The 21,816-nt window shown below is 44.3% G+C and overlaps 1 protein-coding gene across 2 annotated transcripts in view; it reads right to left on the bottom strand.

Annotated features, from left to right (window-relative positions):
- Window positions 1-4,473: 4,473 nt before the first annotated feature.
- The window catches only part of crtc3 (CREB regulated transcription coactivator 3), a 46,118-nt gene continuing 28,775 nt past the window's right edge, over window positions 4,474-21,816 (bottom strand). For both annotated transcript variants that reach the window (XM_085276947.1, XM_085276940.1), the window contains 10 exons: window positions 20,172-20,275; window positions 14,674-14,712; window positions 14,508-14,593; window positions 13,135-13,184; window positions 12,215-12,435; window positions 9,342-9,577; window positions 8,899-9,060; window positions 8,338-8,421; window positions 7,798-8,005; window positions 4,474-6,915 (listed from right to left, as the gene is read on the bottom strand). In XM_085276947.1, the coding sequence (XP_085133073.1) occupies window positions 6,710-6,915; window positions 7,798-8,005; window positions 8,338-8,421; window positions 8,899-9,060; window positions 9,342-9,577; window positions 12,215-12,435; window positions 13,135-13,184; window positions 14,508-14,593; window positions 14,674-14,712; window positions 20,172-20,275 (1,396 nt within the window). In that variant the 3' untranslated portion in view covers window positions 4,474-6,709. The remainder of the gene's footprint in view (window positions 6,916-7,797; window positions 8,006-8,337; window positions 8,422-8,898; window positions 9,061-9,341; window positions 9,578-12,214; window positions 12,436-13,134; window positions 13,185-14,507; window positions 14,594-14,673; window positions 14,713-20,171; window positions 20,276-21,816) is intronic.

Genomic DNA, 21,816 nt, shown 5'->3' on the forward strand with positions numbered 1-21,816 from the left:
GGTCATTTAAGTGAAAAAAGAAAAAGCGCTGTAAACAACGCTAGACTGGTGGGTAATAAGCGAATGAATAATGCAGAAAACAGATTTGAGACGGGAAACTGTTCCTGAAGTACAGAGAGAGAGAGAGCTGTGCAGGAAGTGTGATTTTTATCGTGGTGGAAGCAAAACAGCAAAAGTCAGAGGGAATTCATGACGACATTGATCAAATGTGAAGCGCAGTTTGCTGCTTCTTTTGCTGCTGGCTCGGTGAATTTTGGTTGGAGAGAGGCAAAACCTGCAGCTCAGAATCAGCGCAAAAAGACGTAAACACAGCGCGGACCCGAAGAATCGCTAAGCTCCGACAGCGTGTCCGTGTTCGGGCCTTCGGGTGAGAAAGCCGAGAAAGACGAAGCTGATTCTGATGTGTTGGGTCCGCTCCGTGTTTAGGTCTTTGTGTGGAATCCGTTAATGAATTGATATCGCTTTATTCAAGCTACTCACCTCTCTCTTCCACCTGCACTTTCAACTGGACCACGGCCAATCAGAGAGGTCCCGCCCCTGACTATCTCTGATTGGTTTAGTCCACGATAGTGTTGTTGACCACACGGAGAGTTACAGAGATTTTTGTTGTTGTTACCGGAACAATATTTATTTTTAGTCGCACTTGCGACCAAATTGGTCGCACTCTAGAGCCCTGATACTGAAGCTACACTGTGATGAGGGACTGAGAAGAAACACTGCTGCTGCAGTGTTGTTAAACAGAGAGTGGAGTGTGTCACATGCAGCTAATCTCAGGTTGAATTTGCCTTATTTTTCATTTGCCCGTGGGTTTGACCACGTGTCTGACACATAGCAGCAGATAGCGTGAGTCATCCAGGCTGCTGTTTGCTGAAGGCCTCAGAGGTCACATATATGGACAAGACATAGACAATAGACTTGAAGTCAAGACCGCCTAAACCAAGACAATACCAAGACCAGAGGGTATCGAGACCAAGACAGAGTCGAGACGAGACCACGTAAAAGTGGCCTCGAGACATCCAACTCTAATAGACAATAACATGTATGGAGGTGTCCCAATCCTGAGAGTCACAGGTAATCTCCAGTCTTATATATTATCTCCAATTAAGACCTGCCAGAGATTTTTATGATGTCCTGATACAGAAAATCTTGGTGTACTTTGTATCTCACAGATTTTGAGCTCTTTTGAAATAATCCACTGCAAACATGAAATTCTGAACATGCACCGAAGAAGGTCAAAGTCAATGTGTAGTTTTTCAAAGATGGGGGAAAGATAGAACTAGATTGATTTTAATGAATTTCCCATCATGCTCTGGGTGGAAATGAATGATGGAGAAGAAGCACAGCTGCTTTTGTGTGTTTCTGAGAAAAAGCAGGTGACACCAGAGCCGTAGACAGAGATCATTGTTGTCGACAATCATCATGCAAATTAACATCATCGTGTGCACAAACCTAGAAAAGACAAACCTGCAACAGCATTAAATCTGTCTGACCTTATCAGAACCTCAAGGCAAAAAAGGACTTAAATAGTTCAGCAAATGTTTGAGATGAATGACGAGCATCGTGAGAGTCAAGCTATAATATTACCTGATAGTAAATCAGCTTACACTGCAGCCACACACAGACTGGTCAGCCACCAGCAATGAGGGGAAGGTGTGTATCCCCCAACCATTTAGTGGTTCCTGGATGCAGCTGATTGCCAAACACTGCTATACACAGTGCTTTAATCACTAGCAGGTTGCCAGTAGTTGTAATGGAAGAAGCTGATTTGTCTGCAGACACAAAAACGACTTGCCATGGGGCGGTACAACTGTGAAAAGTGTGACACAAACTGGAAATGGAGAGTCCTGACTTCCACGATTGCATCCTATTCTAAGATCACCTTTTAGTTGTGACTCTATGCATTTCAGAGTAATGACATCCTGATGTAGGCCATGGGTCCCCCGTCTCCTCGTTTTAGCTTGCCTGTAAAAATCTCACCCAAACTCACAAAGTTATATAAAACAAACTGCTGCAAACTTTTGACTGCATCTGAGAACATGAATGCTTTAAGGATTATTCTCTGTGTACACAACAAACCTCATCCTTAGACAAAGATGCAGTTGAAAGACCCAGAAAGCCCTGATTGATATTTTTATCTCACACCAAAGCTCAAAGTAACATTAAATAATAAATAGATGGCTTTTTGTGACCAGCTAACGACTCCACGACCAACTTTGTTCTTAACTGGTTTAAACAGAAATCAGCTGGTGCACTGCAGGACTGCCGGCAGCTTAAACCAGTTCATTAATTACTTTTCGGCAGCAGCTCAGTTCAGTACTCCTCCAGGTTCCCACCAGCTGGACAGTACACACACACACACACACACACACACACACACACACACACACACACATCATCCTCAGAGGAATGTCAGGCTGGCATCCTGACCTGCCCAGACTCACTCTGTGGAGCTACTCCAGCTCTCTGACTGAGGACTGATTATCTGTTCAGCTCCCTTACTGTGTGTGTGTGTGTGTGTGTGTGTGTGTGTGTGGGTGCGTAGTTGTTTTGGGAACTCACTCCCAGACTGCATTTGATATATGAAGCCTGGCTGATTTCCATGGCCCACACTGTCCTCTCACACTGCTATGTAAAGTCTATACTGTTTGCATGTGTGGTTCCAGGGACTGTAATTATCCCCCGCGGGGCAACAAATGTCACATTTTATCTGAAATAGTGTTTACTGCAGAGTCAACAATTAGTATTACCATCTTCTTACGGCAGCTGTGAGGATGAGCACGAAGCAGGCGAACACACTGAGATGACTAAAACTCTGGGAAACGCTTTTTCTCTCATAGCTTCAGCTGAAATTTAGAGTTCTTAGACAGAGAGAAGACTAGATTTCGACTTAATCCCACAGTTTATTGCCTTTGCTGGCAGGTACAGAGGAACAAACATTATCAAATTGTTACCATCTGACTTCAGCTTGAACGTATAAACACAGAGCAGCAGTGCTAATAAATACACATGAACAGGTCTATGTGCCGGCACTCGATCGAGTACTGTAGTCATCAGACACTCGAGAGTAACGTGACGCTATTGTGCTCATTCACAGCTTCATGTTTTTATTCTTGGGCTCTGCTAGGAGGAGCTTTGCATGATTCACGGTTCAAAATCATCTTTTAAAAAAAAAATCTTATACCAGGACTTTGTGCAGTCGCGCAATTAGCCATCATTTGAAACAAGCAGTCCTTCCTTTAACCTAAAGCTCTTTCCAGTGGCTGACCGTCATAACATAAAGACAACTGAGCGTGTTTTCAATGTGAGGATATCCTTGATGTCATGTGGAGCTAAAAGAAAAAAACCCTCAGAAACTTAGATGACAGATTATATGCAACTTTGGTCATGTTTTATTTGATGCCAGCATCCACATCATTAGCTACACCAGTACTAGGTTGGATCACCTTTTGCATTCAGAACTGCCTCAAGTCTTTGTGGCACAGTTTCAGCAAGTTGCTGGAAACATTCATCAGAGATTTGGATCACTACTGACACGACAGCATCACACAGTTGCTGCAGATTTTTGCACATCCATGATGTGTGTTCGACTGGATTAAGATGTAACTAAAAGGACAAGAAACTAGTTTGATGCATTTCAATTTTTGTGGCATGGCACAATATCCTGCAGGAAGCAGCTATCAGAAGGGATGGATATGAAAGGAGAATAGTATTTATGTAGGCTGTGGTGTTTGATTGATTTAATTGGTAACAAGGAGCCCGAAGTGTGTAAAGACAATGTCCTCCACACCGTTACAGCACCTGATCCACTGATACAAGAAGGAGTCGTGTTTTCATTTGTTTACATCAAATTCTGACCTCATCATCCAGATGTTGCAGCACAAATTGAGACACATCAGGTGGATGATCATTTTTCCAACCATTTATCTTCCGATGTTTGACGATGCCATGTAAATTGCAGCCTCAGCTCCCTGTTCTGATAGGAAACAACCACACCGGGGACTGTTTCTAACAGCACATCTGCTCTAAGGGCTGACATGTACATTCAGAGCTACCCTTTCCATCAGTGTGAAACAGTTTTCCACTGACCTCTGACATCATGGTGTGTGGGGATGTGTACATTAATGCATAGAGGAAACTTGTAAATAAATAATCTGCATTTGAATCCTGACAGACACTAACAAATGTTGTTTGTAGACCACTTACAGAAAACATGAGGGCAAAGGAAACTGCACGTGTTGAGCTCATCAGCTGAACTAGCTGTGGTTTAAAGAGGCTTCCTGCAGTGATGCTGTTAGTTTGTGCAGCGCTTACAAACATCGGAACCAATCAAATCAGACGTCCCTTTAAGGGACTTGTCTCTTTACAGAGTACAGTTATATTGGTTTCAAGCGAGCGTGTGTTCGACTGTAAGTGTGAGGTACACCACACTGCTGCCATCTGGTGGCAGGAGCAGAAACGCCAGGACAACATTAATACTTAATGCACAGTATAGAGTTTTATTGTTTATATTAAATCAGAAAGAAAAGCACTATAACGTATGATACAAACCAATAAAATTTTATATCTTAGGGAAAAACAAAAACTCAAATGACATTACAAAAAAATAGTAACACTAGTGGACAAAAAACATTCTTTAAATAACAGAACTGTACATTTTCATACGCAACTAAAAAACAAAAAACAAAAAAACAGAAAAAAGTAAGACACCAAAAAGAAACGAATTAAATAGTGATGGAAAAGAACCACAGGCAGTCAGTACCAAACAGAGCTAAAGCTAAAGTCAGCTGACGCGGGAGGAAGGACGTAAGGCAGCAGGAAACAGGCTGGGACGCGGGGAGGATCAGAGCGAAGAGAGGAGAAACTGCTGTGTGGTTCCTTCACTCACCGTCTTTACAGAGTTAACAAGAGAGAGCAAGTAGCTGAATATAAACTCTTTAGAAAACAACCTCAGTGTAACCCCAGCACCCCCCCTTCATTTTCATTTTGACAAATATAATGACACTGAATCTCTTTGACACACAGACAGAAGCCACAGTCCACACAGTGCAGGACACCTCCAGGTTCCTTTGCATCAATCACTGTAAACTCTCACGAGAGTCGGCACGCACCGTGGACGCCGGACGGATGTAATATCGCAATTTGTAGGAAACTCGAGCCCGCCCATCGACTCAACCGGCGAGCCTTGTTACACTGCATAAAGTCCAAGTTGCACCTGTTCTACAGGTTTCTGAAACTCTTTGAAAAGTTGCATAGGTAAACGAGCAGGCAGCAAACGACAGCCTTCGATTTGACTACAACAAACACTAGAGGGCACCGAATGACTTTGATTCATTACATAATCGTCTGCAAATCTGAAAAACTTTTCACCCAGGAAACAAAAACTCATCTCGCATCAAAATTAAACTCGTGGTGCTTTTCTGCAACAACTGCATGTGTGCTATAGAAAGTCTTCAGTGATGGCTTCATTCTGTTTCTTTGGGTTTGCAGGTTTAAACAAAGAATCTACACAATGAGAATCAATTAGTGCAAAAGAGGTTAAATGCAACGTTACACCATGTCCGGAGTCCACGTGATCGAGAGCCCCCTGAACGACTCAGCAGCTTCAGCCACAGAGTGCTGGTGGAGGGAGGGGAGCTATGTACTGCTACAGAAGACAAACACGTAATTAACCCAGTAGCACAGCGCATGCCCCGCCCCTTTTTCTTGTCTTTTTTAAAAAAAGCGCCATTACAAGTCGGTACAAAATGTAAAATAAAATCATATGCAGTGAACGTACACATGAGCAAAAATGTGTCAGGTTCCTTTGAAGCGGATTCAGCCCAGAGCTGTGCGAGCTGTGCCAGACAGAAGTGCCAGGCCGCTCACGTGTGACGCAGGAAAGATCCATCAAAAATGCAAATAAACAAAACGTCTCAGAATCTGACTTCTCCGATAGAAAATTCACAAATCTAAACTTTTTAGTAGCAATATCAAAATGTCCTCTTTGTAAACAGTTTGCCCTTTTTGTCGAGTGGGTAAATACATTCTAGTCACACTGATGCTGAGGCTTGTATACAAGTGTGTAAGCGTGTATTCACAAATCTGTGGCAAACATCTCAAAATCATCTGACGCTCAAATCCCTGTGAGCTGCACTTCTGTTGTTCAAGCAGCCACGGCTGACTTCACTGCAGAACAAAGTCGTGCAGGTGTTCGACTTCATCGCAGCTCCACTCGTACGTTTGAAGAAACGTAAATTGCGTGCTGGCGTTCGCGTCGCCTTTTGGAGCAGCGGCGGGGTTGCTATGGTGCGTAACCATGGTGATTGGCGCAGAGTGGGGTGGGGGTAGGGTGTTGTGAGCTGGTGATGAGTGAAAGGACGGGAGCACTCGAGCTCCTGTCGGACGTCCTCGAGGTTTTGAGTGTGGAGACGGGAGGGGCTGTGTGTGTGTGTGTGTGAGTGTGTGTTAGGGCGGGGGGGCTCAAGCGTGCATGAGGGGAACGTTGCTCAGAGCAGGCATAAACAGTGTCTGTTCACAAGTCTCCTTCTTCCGAAGTGGGCATGACCGTGTGGGCGTGTTTCACATTTCATGAATCTTAGTGGCAGTGGATGCATGCACAGTGGCCCTACATGGATTGTTTGCATGCAGATTCAGATTTGTACACTATACACTGCAAATCTGTGTGTGTGTGTGTGAGTGTGTTTCTTTAGACATGTGGTGCTCTTCACATTCAGAGTCTGTCACTGCGGAAAGTATCCTCCACAGACGGGTCCGGCAGCACCATGTCGGGATCACTGAGCATGCTCAGTCCGTCCAGGCTGAGGGGCTCGATGCGCAGCTCGTCCTCCAACGGGAAGCCTACCTCTGAGTCAAAACATTCGGGCACCGTGGAGAGCGCACTGCTGATGTCCTTGGACAGACTGGGGTTGGAGTCATCTGAGAGAGAGAAGCAGGTAACGCCCAATGATCTTTTTGCTTAGACCAAAAAGAAATAAAAAAAAAAGCACAAGAGCAGCACAGGTAAAAGTCACGTACATGAAAGTGAGTTCATCTCCCTTCAGTGAGAAACGTCAGCACGGCGCTCTCCTATTCTTTGCTTTCAATGAACACTGAAAATTCGAGGTCGCAGCTGCGTGACATTTACTAATGTCACTGCAGTTCAGCACAATCACTGCAGCTGTCTGAGGCTGCGCCGCATTAGCTCAACATCCACCAGCTCTCTGCAACACGGCAAACATCATAATACACAACATCCTGTGAAACAGGTGATTTCTAACACCCATAACTGCACAGGCCAGTGGCTCATGTTAGCAAGCCAGAGACAGGTTAACAGATGGGAGGGGCTCCGTGATCCACCGAAAGCAGTAAAGACAGATGGAAAACGGGAGGTGCAGTAAAACAACTTGTGACCAGCAGAGGAGCTCTCAGCTGGACCGTCCTGACAGACGAAGCTAGCTCTGCTAACGTGAATGAGCCAGATGTTGACTTTGTTTGAAAACAGTAGCACCAAAATGTGGCACCGCATCCAATCGAACAGCAGGCAGCCTGGTGAGGACTCCCTGTGCCAAAGTCACTGACTGCTGTTAACTCAAACTAACAGCAACAGCAACAAAAGTAAGACTAATAACAATGTGACATCATAGCAAACAGTAAGGGTGACAAAAACAGGGCTGTGTAACTGGCTCAGATTCCTGCACCAGGATATCCAAACAGTCCAGCGTGTCAGGAAAACACCGACTGTTCGGTTTGTTTTACATACTCGCATGTTTATTTTTTTTAATCCAGACATGACAGCGGCTCTCTCCCCGTCAGACTCACCAGTCAGTATGATGTTGGGCAGTCCTCCGCTGCAGTTTGAGTACAACATATTGGACCTCATGTGCATCTGGTCCTGCAGGCTGCTGTGGCTGCCACCCATCCCTGACTGAGCAGCCTGTGAGTAATAGAGGGAGGCGGACGACGGATCGAAGCAAGACCCCCCTGCTGTGGAGCTCATTGTGTTTTCCAACAGACCAAACTGATCCAACTAGCAGGCAGAAGGTGGAGAGAAAAACAGAAAGAATCAAGGAGCTGAGATGGTGTCACATTCACCCTGGCAGACTGTACCATGTAGCACGTTTTCTCAGCACAAGAAAAACGTCACATCCTCCTGATCTGTCCTGTCAACACTGCACTCACTTTACTGTTGGTTTGATCTTTGTTTGAGGTTTCACACATACAGTCTGCAGGATTTTGTTTAGGAAAAATGTTCCCAGAAGATATTTCAATCTTTTAACAATTACAGACACTGGAATCTGTGTGTCAATAACCAAACACTCGAGGTTCTCATAGCACATCTGCAGGTTTAACAGTGGTCACCTGATAGGGGACCATCTTGTTCTGGCGATTACAGAACTGCGGCTCCATGAACGGGTCGCTGAAGAGAGCTGCCAAATTGTTGGGCTATCAGGGAGAAAACATTACAATGAGAAAGGAAATCAGTTCATTTCATTCGTGATGACGTGTGCTGCCAAAACATATCAGACTTTATTATTATTACATATAATGTTGCTTCAGTCACTTTAACCGTAACCACAGGAAAGGACAAAAAGCTAAAACAGAATGAAACTAAAGGAGGCTTTGTGTGTCTGCTTCTGAACACATCTGCATAAAAATGATCGCATATGAAGTGCTGACTGACAAATCCAACTACAGCCTCAGTGTTGCACTGGCTTGTTTGTTGTTCAGACTCCATAATAAGATATAAAGGCTCAGCCTTGTCTGTTACAGTTCAAATGCTGAAGCAAAAATGTATGAAAATCAATAATACGCTGCAAACACTGTTGTTTAGTGACATGACTGTGTGTCCCCGCGTGTGCATGCTAACCATTCTGCACACACACAGACACACACAGACAGACAAAGACGCTCTTCACTCACTTGGCTCGTGTTGAAGTCTAGTGGAATGCTCTGAAGCGGAGAGACGGGCTGCTGCTGCTGCTGGCGTTGGCGGCCCTGGTCCACTACATGCTGGGGTTGTTGGTAGAGCGGATAGGGCGGCGGAGGCTCCCTTGGCATATTGCTGGTATCCAAAGCAACTCCCTATCCACAACAGAGAAACCCAGCAGGAGTCACTAAAGTCCAATAAAGACCTGAAGCTAATTCAGTCTGACTGTAGTGTCATTACTTCATTACTCTGAACAATGACACCAGCGTGTTTTCTGCAATGTAAATGAGTAACTTGGAGGAAATGCTTTGCTTTGTTATGCGTACGTTGAATTTTGGATCCTTCTTTGTGACAGCAGTCGTTCACACAGTGAAATAACTCCTTTTTCTGGTGTTTCCCTCTAGTCAGGGGAAACCTGTGTGTGAGGTGAGTGTACCTGCGTGATGGGGGACAGCGAGGGCGACATGGTCGGAGACAGCTGCTTGGCCAGACCCCTGCGCTGCTCGGCCCCAGGAGACAGGGTGAGGGGGCTGATGGGAGCTGGCCTTCGCCGGGGGGAGTTGCTGGACAGGCGCAGGGACGAGTTGATGGAGGGATTGCTGAGCGAAGACTGCAGCTGACAGTTGTTGAGGGAAGCCTGGATTGAAGGGTTGCTCAAAGAGGAGGAGAGACCTGCAGGGAGAGAAAGCACAGCAACACAGGGACTCAATCACACGAGCTTCAGACCCAGCACGGTGTAAACGAGGAGAGTATGTGGTACTGCTGATGTACTTTTTTCCAGAATACTCTCCAGGCCCCGACTCATAACACTAGACTTTATTGTGTGACTGGGAAGGGAGAGAAAGATGGCGAGCAGAGGAAAGGAAAATGAGAGGACAGAGGGAAACTGAGGGGAAAGAAAAGGGCTGTTTGTAGCGAACCGAAAGAGGGTCAAAGTTTCTCTGTCACTTTGGTGTTCGGCCAAGCTGAACTGTATCCGACATGGGAGCCCAAACACACACGCGCACACGCAACATACACAGACATTTATGGGCGTGACCAGGCAGCAGAGTTCACAGTGGGAGCTCTGAGACAGAGAGAGCCTTTAATGAGTTACTAACAACGTATGGCTGGCAGAGACATGGAGCTGGAGCTCGCTCAAAGTGCCGGAGCTCGGCTTCCTAAGTTAAAGGGACAGTTCGAGCCCCAAATTCATGTATTTTCCCCATCAGCACTGTTATTCACCTGTCCAGACTGTTTCAGCGTAAAGTCCTAAAAGTCAAAGAAAAATCTATCAAAAGCACGTGTTACTCACTCCAAGTATGCCACAACTAAATGTTGCAAGGACAAGTGGAAGCAGCAGTGTTGTGTTAAACTGAGCTCCCACAGAATCACTGCTGTGATGTGTTTTATGAATAATTCAGGCAGACTCACATCTTTGGTCTTGGATCGGTCACAGCTCAATATTATTGGAACGTCCCAGACATGTTTGAGGTGTGCGGGCCAGAGATTGTCCGCGGTGATGTCATGTGATGAAAGAGGGGGCACTTTGAGTTTGCGCTATCAGGCAAGAGGAGCAACAGAAGGGGAGGCAGGCACCCATGTATCTGTGAGGTTTCCCCTGGTGTGTGTCTCCTGTGTTTGTGTGTAAACAAGTATTTGTTTGTAATTTACTCATTTCCACGTGGTCAAAATGAGTCTTTATCACATGTGGACTGTTGATTCAGCACCATGGCTACGACAGGCGCAAGAGAGGCACGGGTGCTCCACAGTGACCACAACTGCACAAACAGCTGCTAATTTGTGATTATTTTTGTTTTTTTACAGAAATAAAGCTTTGTATTTTTTTAAATAAACTCCCATAATGACTTGCATATTAAAAAAAACTTTGTTTTTTTTTTGTTTTTTATTGGGGAGTGACGGTAACGGTGTTCTGGGAATCCATCCTACCTGAAAAAACATCCTACCCAATGTTTCTGCGCAGAAGCGGCGCATGCGCACAACACCAACGCTGAATTAACTTCTTTTTCTCTCACCCATCCGGAATACTTCTTAAGGTTATGGTTAGGGTTATGGGTGGGGGTAGGGTTAGGTTTAGTCGCAAGTCACCGTCAAATTATAACATGTCTTGTGTAGTTGTTCTGTTGTGTAGTCGTTTTGTTTTGTGTGTCAGTGAGGGCACTAATGAATGTCACAAAGGCACATTTGCAATGTAAACACTGTCACTAAGTAGAAAACCAGCGGAGTGATACACCTCCTGTCGTCAGGCCTGCAGGTTCATCCCTGTGCTGTTCTGTCTTTTGGTGGACAAACTTTTTTTTTTTTTTTACTGACACACATCATTTGTGGGGCATCTTATTGTGACACCTGATTGTTCTCTCACTTTAGTTTTAGTAATACTTTTAAATGGTTGTAGAAAATGAAAAACCAGCAGGTGTATTGGCTGCATTTTTAGATAAATAGTTGTATATGTTTACAAAATGTACAATTTATATTTACCCAGCATGTCTGTGTTTTTTTACAGTAAAAAATACTACTAAGATTTTAAGTTCTTTGTGTGATTTCAGATCAGTAATAGAACTATTAATAGTAATAGTAATACTAATGCAGTATGTCAGTAAAAAAACAACAACATGCTGTTGAGCTGAAAGAATGAAACCAAACCAGGCAAAGGGGAAAAATAAAATGAAACAATCTGAGGGTGAAATACAAACGTAAACTCAAAAGGAGTCAAAAATGGCCGGTTGTATTTCAGACCTCAGAGGGTTAATCCAACAAATCATGAAAAATTAGGTTTAAATTTTTGTTCATGACAGTGCAGATTTCTGACATTTTGTGTAATTTAACATGTAACAATGTGATTGTTTTCTGACAAAAAACAGTGTGAAACTTAAGTCAGACTTGTGTTTGTAAATGAACCGCCCCATGTTGTGTAGCTTTTTATACTTATTGGGCTGCATATTTATTTATTATACAGGTTATACGGTACATAACATCAAAACTCACATGTTTTATGTAACTAAAGTGTGTAATTATGTGGGCTACATACAATAATTAAGTTGTAGACTATATTTATATGAAAAACATGTATTCTTACTGCATTTGAATCATTTTAACCATATTTAACCACCTGCATATGTGTTTGGGGGAAAAAAAGGGCTTTGATTTTGCCACCCCATTTGATTTCTTTGTCACCCTCATGCCACCCTAAGAAAATTTCTCTAGATCCGCCCCTGCACACACACACACACACACACACACACACACACACACACACACACACACACACACACACACACACACACACACACACACACACACACACAAAACCTTGTGAGTTGCCGATGCCCAGGTGCATCATTGCAGCTGGCAGGTTTCCGGTGCTGCTGCCCCCGCTGATGTTGGGGTACCCGATGTTGTCGTCAGGGTCCAGCGGCGTGGAGAGCGGGGAGGGAAACTGCAGGTTGCTGAGGTCTGGCAGGGAGCCCCCAGTACTCAACGAGCCCTGGTAGTGGGACAGCCCGGGGTTCTGCTCTGGAGACGGGAATATGCTGTAGGAAAGGCAGACAGAACACTGATTCAACACTGCGCCGCTGACCACAAACCATTCGGATTAAAGTAACGAACGCGACTAATTGAAAAGCACTCTCTTCTGTTCCCCACCCACTCTCTGCTTCTTCAATTATTTCCAAATAATAGCATATGGGCAGCAACTGTGCCTCGTCTGTCCCCAGACTATAAAGCAAATGATCGCCTCCATAAACAGAGCAGCTCGGCACCTGGTACTCAGTGTTCTCCCTTTCTTATTTCCATGTTCAACTGGGGCAAGTCTATGAACGCTCTGCAGAAGCTGTTACTGCATTCTGTATCATGAAAAGAGAAGATATAGGTCAGAGCTGTCTCACACGGTACCACAAGGCTGCTGCTAATACATTCCTGGCAAAAATGGAGATTCACGACACCGGAGGTCGTTTGTGGTGGAAGGAAAATAGTGTCAACAAAACATGGTTAAACAATGCCAACGGCATGTGATTGTCGTAACAACACTCTTCCTCTTACTTCTAAAGGTTAAAGGTGTAAAGGACGTCCTGTTTGAAGCAGTGGGAATGCGTGGCATTTCATTTCTAGCATTCCTTTGTTTCCTTAGATCAGCTGCAGTTGTTACTGCCCATGGAAAACACCCACAGCAGGTCAGTTATGACCACAGGGAAACAGCAGAAAACACACACAGTGACCCTGCTCAGACTCACTTGATTCCAGGCACTTCACAGGATTTAGGCCTTGAGGCCAGAGACTGGACCTGAAACAGAAACAGGAAAACTATGATACACGCAAAACATAACTGAGACATAAAGCAACGAAAACCCTGAACATGCATTTACACTTCTTGAAACAACAATTCTGCATTTTGATTTTATGCTAAAATTATTTCAAGGTTGCATCAAAGACAACCTAGTGTGCTAAAAAAAGGCAACGCAACAGCAGCCAGTGACTGCAGTCAGGGCTAGGCCACGCGGTGCGTTTGACTGAGCATGAAAGATCAGCAATTAGGCAACATTTAAAATGTTAACAACATGGAGATGTTGGAGCCTCCCGTTCATGTCAGAGCATGTTCACAGCATTTACAGCTTCAATTAGAGGTTGAAACAGAACTGCCATGAGAGAGAGGAAGAGGAGAAAAAGTCCTGCAGCGGTGTCAAGATGTGCTAAACTGTGGCTTCTTTACTTCCCAGCCACTCTGTGGGCCGTGCACCACCAAAGGGAGCATCAAACCATTTATAGGCTGCACTTGACGAGCAGCGATGAAGAACTTTGTTTAGAAACTGCATCTTGGAAATGATGAACACTTAAACACGCATCCATGTGCACAAGTTAAAAACATGAACACTACCGCCAGGCAGCAGAAAAAGCTCGCCATTATTTCACTTTTCTACTACCGCTTATTGCTCGTGCACATGTTGCTATTCCAGAGAAATGATTTCAACAAACACTTAGAGAATAAAAGCAGTAAAATAAGGATCGCTCAGGCATCAAAACCAGAGCATCTGTGCTGAGAGCGGCTCTTTGCATCAGCACAGCGTATTCATCCAATAATGAGCAGAAATCCCCCTGAATACCAAGAATTGAGCAAAAAGAATGGGGACATTAATCACTGAGCAATGGGTGGTCATAACATTTGAGAATGCTGTGATCAGACAGACAGTGTTCTGACTGAAGGTCCACGTTTAAAACACACACAGTGTGCAAAAGTAAATGTCACGCATGCAACTGTGTTATGTGCAAATGTGCAGCTGGTGACTCGAGGGGTTAGAAAGACCACCATACTCTCTGTGTATTTAAATCATTTCTTGTTCCTTTGTGAATTTCAACATTCCCGATTCCGTATATTTGCCTCTCACATTTCTGGCTGCTAACGATCAGACAGGAAGGACTGGTTTGACCTGCAGTCTCTCCTGAGCCACGGCAGGAATCCACGGTGTCACGATCACCTACGCTGCCACAGACAAGTGCTGTTGGTCCCATTTTCAAGTTTGTTTCTATCAGCATAGAAAGAATGCAACCAGATGTGCAGGGATGAAGCCAGCCTGTGGTCAGTGATGTAAAAAGAGAGCAAACTTCTCACCTTCTTGGCCTGCCACAGCTGCTTGGGTAGAGGCTTACTGACACCTATGAGGTTCTCCTCGTTAGGGATGGTGGGGAAGGAGAAGACTGCAGAGAGAAAGGCGCACGTTCATTCACACATGTTTCCTAATGTCAAGTATAATATGGTGCAATGTGGTTCAACTCACCGTCTCCTGAGCCGTCCACCTCGGCCTCATTTACACTCGCTGCACACCAGCCTCCATCAGAAGCAAACAACCAGGAAGCAGAGTGCGAGTGGCGTGATCGACGAAGAAAGACACAGAAAACAAAGGCGGAGGAACGTTAGAGGATATTCTATATTAACCAGCTGTTTGAATAATCCCAGCACGCCTGATGCTCTCATTAGCCTCTCTGACAGTAACAGGCCCTCTGGCATTCTGCAATTACTGTGCAGTTTCAACAACAACAGCTGGGCATCTGGCATCGTGTTATTAATCAGAGAGGGCGAAGAAAAGTTGGGAGACGACTGTTGTTTTCTCATGCCTCAAAGATGCTTTCTACTCCTCCAGACTTAACAGCAGATCCACATGCCTGTGTCTCGTCCACCCAGCGTTTCTCTTTTCTCTGCCCAAGTCATCGTGTGGGCAACACCACTTCCTGTGAAACACTTCTGTTGCTTATTAGGAAAATAGTTTTTGTTTCTCTCGTTTTCTCCTTCAGAGCTCATCATGCATCAAACTTGAGTTTAGGTCATTTTTTTACGACTGCTATTATAGAAGTTTAAGGGCTGAAAATCTGGAATTCATGTCAATGCTACTTTGGCACAGACACTTCCCAAATTGAAGCCGGCTCGCCCCGGCAGGCTTATGCCCCCCACTACACCAGAGCAACTGCTCAGGCAGAGCTCAAGCAACACAATCAAGAGCCCAAGGCACTGACTTTGCCTCCAAACTGCACCAGCTTCCAATGGGATGCACTGGTCTAATACATGGAGGCAGCATCTGAAATCCACAGAACACAAAGGCTCCACAAACCTGTGACCACAGGTTAGAAGTGCTCAATCATCCAGGTAAGTACTAAGATCATCGGGCCAACTGCTCTTGGTGCAACCTAGGTCTCAGCTGAAGACCAGAGGAGACCGTGCCTTTGCCGTTGCTGCACCCAGGCTATGGAATACTCTCCCTCTTCATATTCGCGCATCAGATTCCATTCAGTCTTTTAAATCACGTTTAAAAACGTATTTGTTTGATCTGGCATTTAAGGCGAATTAGGGTAATTTACATCTGGCTCTGTATTTAGATTATGTAATTATCTTATTTTATATATTTGTAATTTATATTTTATTGTGATTTTATTTGTACTGCGATTTTAATGGAAAGCACTTTGGTGTACTTCGGTCTTAAAAATGTGCTATATAAATAAATTTTGATTGATTGATTGAAGTAAATCCCTAAACGTTGATTCTGTTCATCTGGACATAGTGGGAGTGGGAGAAGTGTTTGTCACTCATCTTTCACCGTCTTATAATGCTGTGATTGCAGCCCAGCTCTCTGTGAATGGTACTCATGGACGTTGATCGGTGGTTGTTGATCAATGGCTATAATAATCTGCATATTAATGATCAAGGAACTGACCTCCATCGTTCCCTCAGTGGTGCTACTTTCAGTCATTGTGCAAATGTAGTGTTTATCATGTTGGGGAAACCTGCAGTTAGCTGAGACTGAAGAAGTCACCTGATGATGACGAAACGTTTCTCCCACTGAAAACGTCCAGAATCAACCTTTGGAACAAGTCAGAAGTGTTTTGGTTTCATTGGATTTAGACCATATCAGTGCATGTAGTGTGAAGCATAAATCCAATAAAACCTTTAAAGTATAATTGTAATTTGCTTTGAGGACAGATGTTTCCAAAGACTTTTCAGGATCTCCACAGCCCGACTCCTTCCGTGCTCTCATTCTCTCTGAGGCCCATTCAAATTCAGAGACAGCATTCAGATGGAGCAATGAGACAAGACAAGCGTCTGGCATCGCTACATTTCCCCTTTAAAGGTTGTCGAGTCCCCGTAGCTCAATGCTGCAACTAGGACGGAAACAGGACAACTGGCATGGAAAATGGTTGGGCTGGTGTCCCTGGCTCGGATCAGGCCGTGCAATGCTCTCAGTATGGGTGTTGTAAATGCTCAGGATTAAGAAAAAACACTAGTGTCTACTGCCACAGCATAGCAGCAATCAGAGCCCTGTCAGCTGCACAGACTGCTCCTTTTCTACTGACAACAACAGAAACGAAATCTCACGATTAGAGACTGCAGCTGAACTGATCTGTCCAAAGTGTTTCCACCTATTCCTCCAGTGTGACTCATAGCTGTAATTTCTAGTTAGATGCTTCTTTAATCAGCCAGGGCTTAACACCACTCTAAGTCCGCCGAAGCCTTGAGAGGTGTCAACGAGGCCCTGGAGCCTCACAGCTCTGTGCGCTTGTGCAGGAGGCCGTGACACCAGGCTGCTCCATCTCAAGGCCTCTTTCAGAGGAAACGACACAGAGCCTGTGGGTCATGTGCAACATGTATTTTACATTTACAACAGGCTGTGAGCGCAGACTGCACTGTGCATAGTCCCCCGCAGACTTCTTAGTTCATGTTGGAGAAACAGAATTAGCTCTTTGCAGATACAGTTAATGATTTATCAGTTTGACATAAATGCACCGAATAAAGTTTAACTACTTAAACTATTGTCAACGGACATTATCATAATTACACATTCATTTATAGACATAAATCCTTCAGTGGTTTGAGCCTCTTAACAATTCCAATGATGGGAGACTAAAGAAACCTTATGGATTCTGACTGATGGAGTCTCAAGCTGCAGCTCCTCTAATGGCCAAATGAGGCTTTAATGTTAAGGTTTCATTTTAAAATACCTCTTTTTTTTTTTTCATTATTTAAAAAAATAAATAAATTAGCGCTTAGTTATTTTGGTCTTCTTGGGTAATTTCTCCCTTCATAGCACACCTGTTTGGATTTTGTTTAAGTACGGGGTGTGCTGACAGCTGTAGTCCCATAGCTGCATGCTGGGCCTCACCTCCATTAACTGGAGTCGCTGAACTGGACCTCTGGGGTGCCGTTTGTGCATTTTGGAGCACGTTAACAGACGAGCAAATGTTACAGCTGAAATGCAGCACAGACCATCCAAGAAGTCTGTGCTTCAGGTTTGGTGCGTAAGGCTGTAATATTTTACTCAGTGTGCTGTGTGTCCACTTCATGGATGCAGTTTGCTAACAACAGTTGGTAACTCAGTACTCCACCCACTGATCAACGGCCAATATGCTATAAACACAAAAACTAATGGGTCACAGTGGCTACGTCCATCTAGGATCCACGGGTAGCCACTCCCATCAGTGCATGCGAGCTGGAACTAACATACAGGCAAAAGCAACCCTGTGTGCATAAATGAAGCTCTTTCTTGGGTTAGATCTTGAGGCAATATCCTGTTTGAATGTGTTGTCTAAACAGAAGGAGTAGGAATCCACTGCAGGAGCACTTCTGTTCCACACTTCATCAGTACTGAGATAACAAAGAAGCACAAAGTGAAGGACTAACGAGTGCAGAGAAGAGGACGATCAGCTCTTTGACTCTGAGTCGACTCTCTCTCTTTGGCTCAGCTACAGACGTATAAACAGACTGTTTTAAACCACAAAGGGCTGATGGTGAGTTGTGTAACTGAGCCTAGAGTGGCTTACTGGCCTGAAATGCAGCTGGTTGGACTGTGTTCTCTGTTAATAAATGACCAGGGGAACAGAAACACAAACATCATAAACTAGCATGATTACAATGAAATGAGCCCAGTATAGGAGCGGTCTGCTTACTCTATATGACTAAAACACATCAGCTCTGTATTGCAGTGATCCAGCTTTCTACTCTGAAGTGTAACACATTGGCTAAGTTTTTGAGGCTAAATCCACGAGTGGGTTGTAATTAGTCTCGCTGGACTGTTTCCTGGCCTTTTGGTGGAGCGTTTCACACTGTTATTCCTCAGATTCTTTCATGTGATGGTTCCTGTTAGATTTAGGACCTGATTAAGTGGCTCAGGGCAGAATAAAAACCTCTGTTGGCACCAAAAAGCAGGCACACAAACAGGTTAGCGATGGAACCTGCTGATTAATTCAGCTTGGACTTTCTGACTTGCTCAGATTTGCAGGAGGACGAGGTCACTGCTGCTGTTTGTGGCATCATTTAGCCCCGTGTCCGTCATTGCAGCAATCATTGTTAGAACAAGCACAAGGCTGTAAGATCCATTCCTTCAGTCTTTAACGACTGCTCCCTCTGAACCAAGCCCTGCATATTTCTGCTCCTCAACACTGCTGTTTTAATGCATCCGAGCTGATTTGAAAGGTCAGAGAGAGGGGACGCATATAGGCAACAGTGTGTACTTCTCAAGTCATTTAAACACAGTCGGTCAGAATCTGACTAATGCTCTGTGTTTTTCTACACATCCGACAGGTCAGCTGTTAAAGACAGATTCCAGGTTTACATCCCGCCCTCTGGTTGGGAATATAAAGCAGCCTCACTCTGGATGAATCCTGCACTCCATCTCAGCTGTCGGGATTTGGAGAACAGCATTTCTCAGTGGCTGACAGAAGATTTTACCCAAAAACACAGCGATTCTCCTTCTGCCCCCTCTCCTCGGTCGTTAGTTTTGTCCCCCTGTTATGCACAGCTCGTGGTAGCTCGTGTTGCTCATTACTGAAATGACTCGGTCACGTCTTTTCTCATAAATTGGTGATTTACTCTTAGATCACCTGCAAAACCTTCCACTTCCTGTGGCACTTTTCAGCTGTTGTGGGATTATGCTAATCCGGCCTGCTTAGCAGCGCTGTGTTAGACGTTAATTCACAAATTCTGCTTGAACTAAAATTAGCTGGTGGGGCAGACCGTGGCTTCAAATGAGCCTGAGTATGTGTTTTAAGACACAAAGCTGGGAAGTTTAAAGATGTTCAAACAGAGAGTTTAACAAATGTATTAGTCCAGGTTTACACCACAGGTACCGTAACATAACAGTACTGCTAATCAACAAAACCATTTTTATGTTTGTGTCATGGTTAAACCATCTGCATGTGCAAGTTCTTTAATCAAAATGATATTTTAATACTAGAATATAATGTTGTTAAACATGTGTATTGAGTTAAGGAAATTATTTTGTTTTAAACATATTTTCCAAAAGCGTGTTTTCCTATTTTTACAACAGACGGTCTCATAAATTTGTTAAGCACTGTACTTCCATATCACACCTGTGCAACCAAATGCAACACCATCTTGTTTGCTTGTAGCTTAAAGTGAATCGGGTGACTCACTCTGCACAGAAGTTACAAACTCACGGTGAAGCACAGACGCACAAAACCCACGGAGTGAAGAGGCGACATTTTCTGGTTTGTTTGCGTCTCTCTTCAGGCAAACTGAGGCCTGATGATGTCAGGTTCTTTGATGGCCAATAAGAGCAAAGTAACTGCTGTGAACATAGGTAATATTTACAGGAATAAGACCACTTTAAACTCCAAATGTCTTTTTAATTTTGCAACTTAAAGGCATGTCTTAATGATGGAGATGAATTGCAGGTCTTCTTAAGTCAAATTCTAACTTACAACACTAAACACTGTCAAAAGGGACGCATAGAAAGTGCTCTCTGAATGAGTGTGCGTATGATACTCTCACCATTGCGCTGTGGGGGTCCTCTACCCATCTGCTGGTGCATGCCAAATGGGTCCTGAGGGTTTGGGTTCATAGCACTTGTATGAAGAGCAGAGTCTGAGTTGGTTCTGTGTAGGAGGAAGAGGAGGAGGAAGAAATTATGGTGTGTATTCCAGCACCCTGGACAGAGGCAGAAGGTTTCTGAGGGCTGTAAGGTCAGTGAATCATTCCTGCTCTGGCTGCACATGGGCCACATTCATCTGCAGGCTCCCGCTGACCTTACACATAAACACCCTCACAGCACTCAGCTCAATCTTTAGCAGGACATCGTAACATAATCACCTTAAACCCTGAACGAGACACAGGGAACTCCATGCAATGGTTAAGATTAATATGAATGTTATAACAATCCAATTTCATCTGATTATTTGATTTGAAGCTGCGCTTTTCTTGGCGGTAGATGCCCAATCCAACATTTCACACACATATGTTCACCTTTCACTTGAAGCAATCTCTGAACATACACACACGAGCCAGCCCACACACAGCATCTTCGTCTTGCAGCGCTTCAGCTGAGAGCTTTCTTTAGTGCGCTCCATTAAGCCTAAATAGCTGCTTTTGTGCACCACAATGTAGAAAAGTGTTGTAATCACACTTATACTGTGAATGTGTGTGTGAATGGGTGGGTGACTGGATGTGTAGAGCGCTTTGGGGTCATTAGGGACTAGTAAAGCGTTATACAAATACAGGCCATTCACCATTTATACTTGATCCAGTTTAAGCTTTTAAAGCTGCCAGATTTTATTCCAAGTCTGCTTTGTACCATCCATTACTGTAGGCTGAGGCAGGCGAGTACGTTTGATTATTGAGCACATCGAAATGAAGCTAATGCATCTACACACTTTGGCTGTAAATATAAATCTGTGCTGTGGTTTGAAATAAAATAACAGAGACACATCAAAATGACCATTTTCTTCACTGTGCCAATTACAATGATGACTAGGGCTGGGCGATACATCGAGTTTTTCAATACATCGATATATTTTTATACGAGATAAGAGATGTGACAATATCGTTTATATCGATAGCGTCTATGTCACGTTATGATTATAAGTTTGCTTCTTGTCCACTTTTGTCTCTATGCTGCGTTACTCCGCCTCCCCCATCGCTTCACCTGCAGGCAACGACTAGATGGACACGCAGCTATCAAAGAGGAGCTGGTCGGTAAAAACAAAACATTTGGAAATTACTGCTTTAGTCCTGGCAGCGTTAATCTCATTAAAATGACGTTAACGTGGCAAATCTCCGTTAACGAGTTACCGCGGATCGCCCCGTGCGTGGGGCTGCACGGCGGCAATGCTTTAACGCGCTAACGCCATGCAGCCCCACGCACGGGGGCTGCATGCCCTAAAGTCCTTTAATTTTCTCAAAAATTGACAGCGCGCCTTATGTATGAATTCTGGTTGTGCTCACTGATATTGAACCGATTTTCTGTGGTACATGGCGCTCAAAATTCTGTGAAAAATGTTTTAGTACGACTTTGCTAAGCTACAAGGCCGCACCGCTTGATGGATTGTCGGAGCATTACGGCTATCGTAGGCAGGAGCCTCGCGGAGTGATAGTACTGTGCTTCAACGTAATATTACCGTACTGTGTGTGTATAAGGACC

The sequence above is a fragment of the Mchenga conophoros genome, linkage group LG1 (assembly GCF_057382185.1).
Source record: "Mchenga conophoros isolate Kocher_MC1m ecotype Shallow Benthic linkage group LG1, M_conophoros_male_GT1.1, whole genome shotgun sequence".
Lineage (NCBI taxonomy): Eukaryota > Metazoa > Chordata > Actinopteri > Cichliformes > Cichlidae > Mchenga > Mchenga conophoros.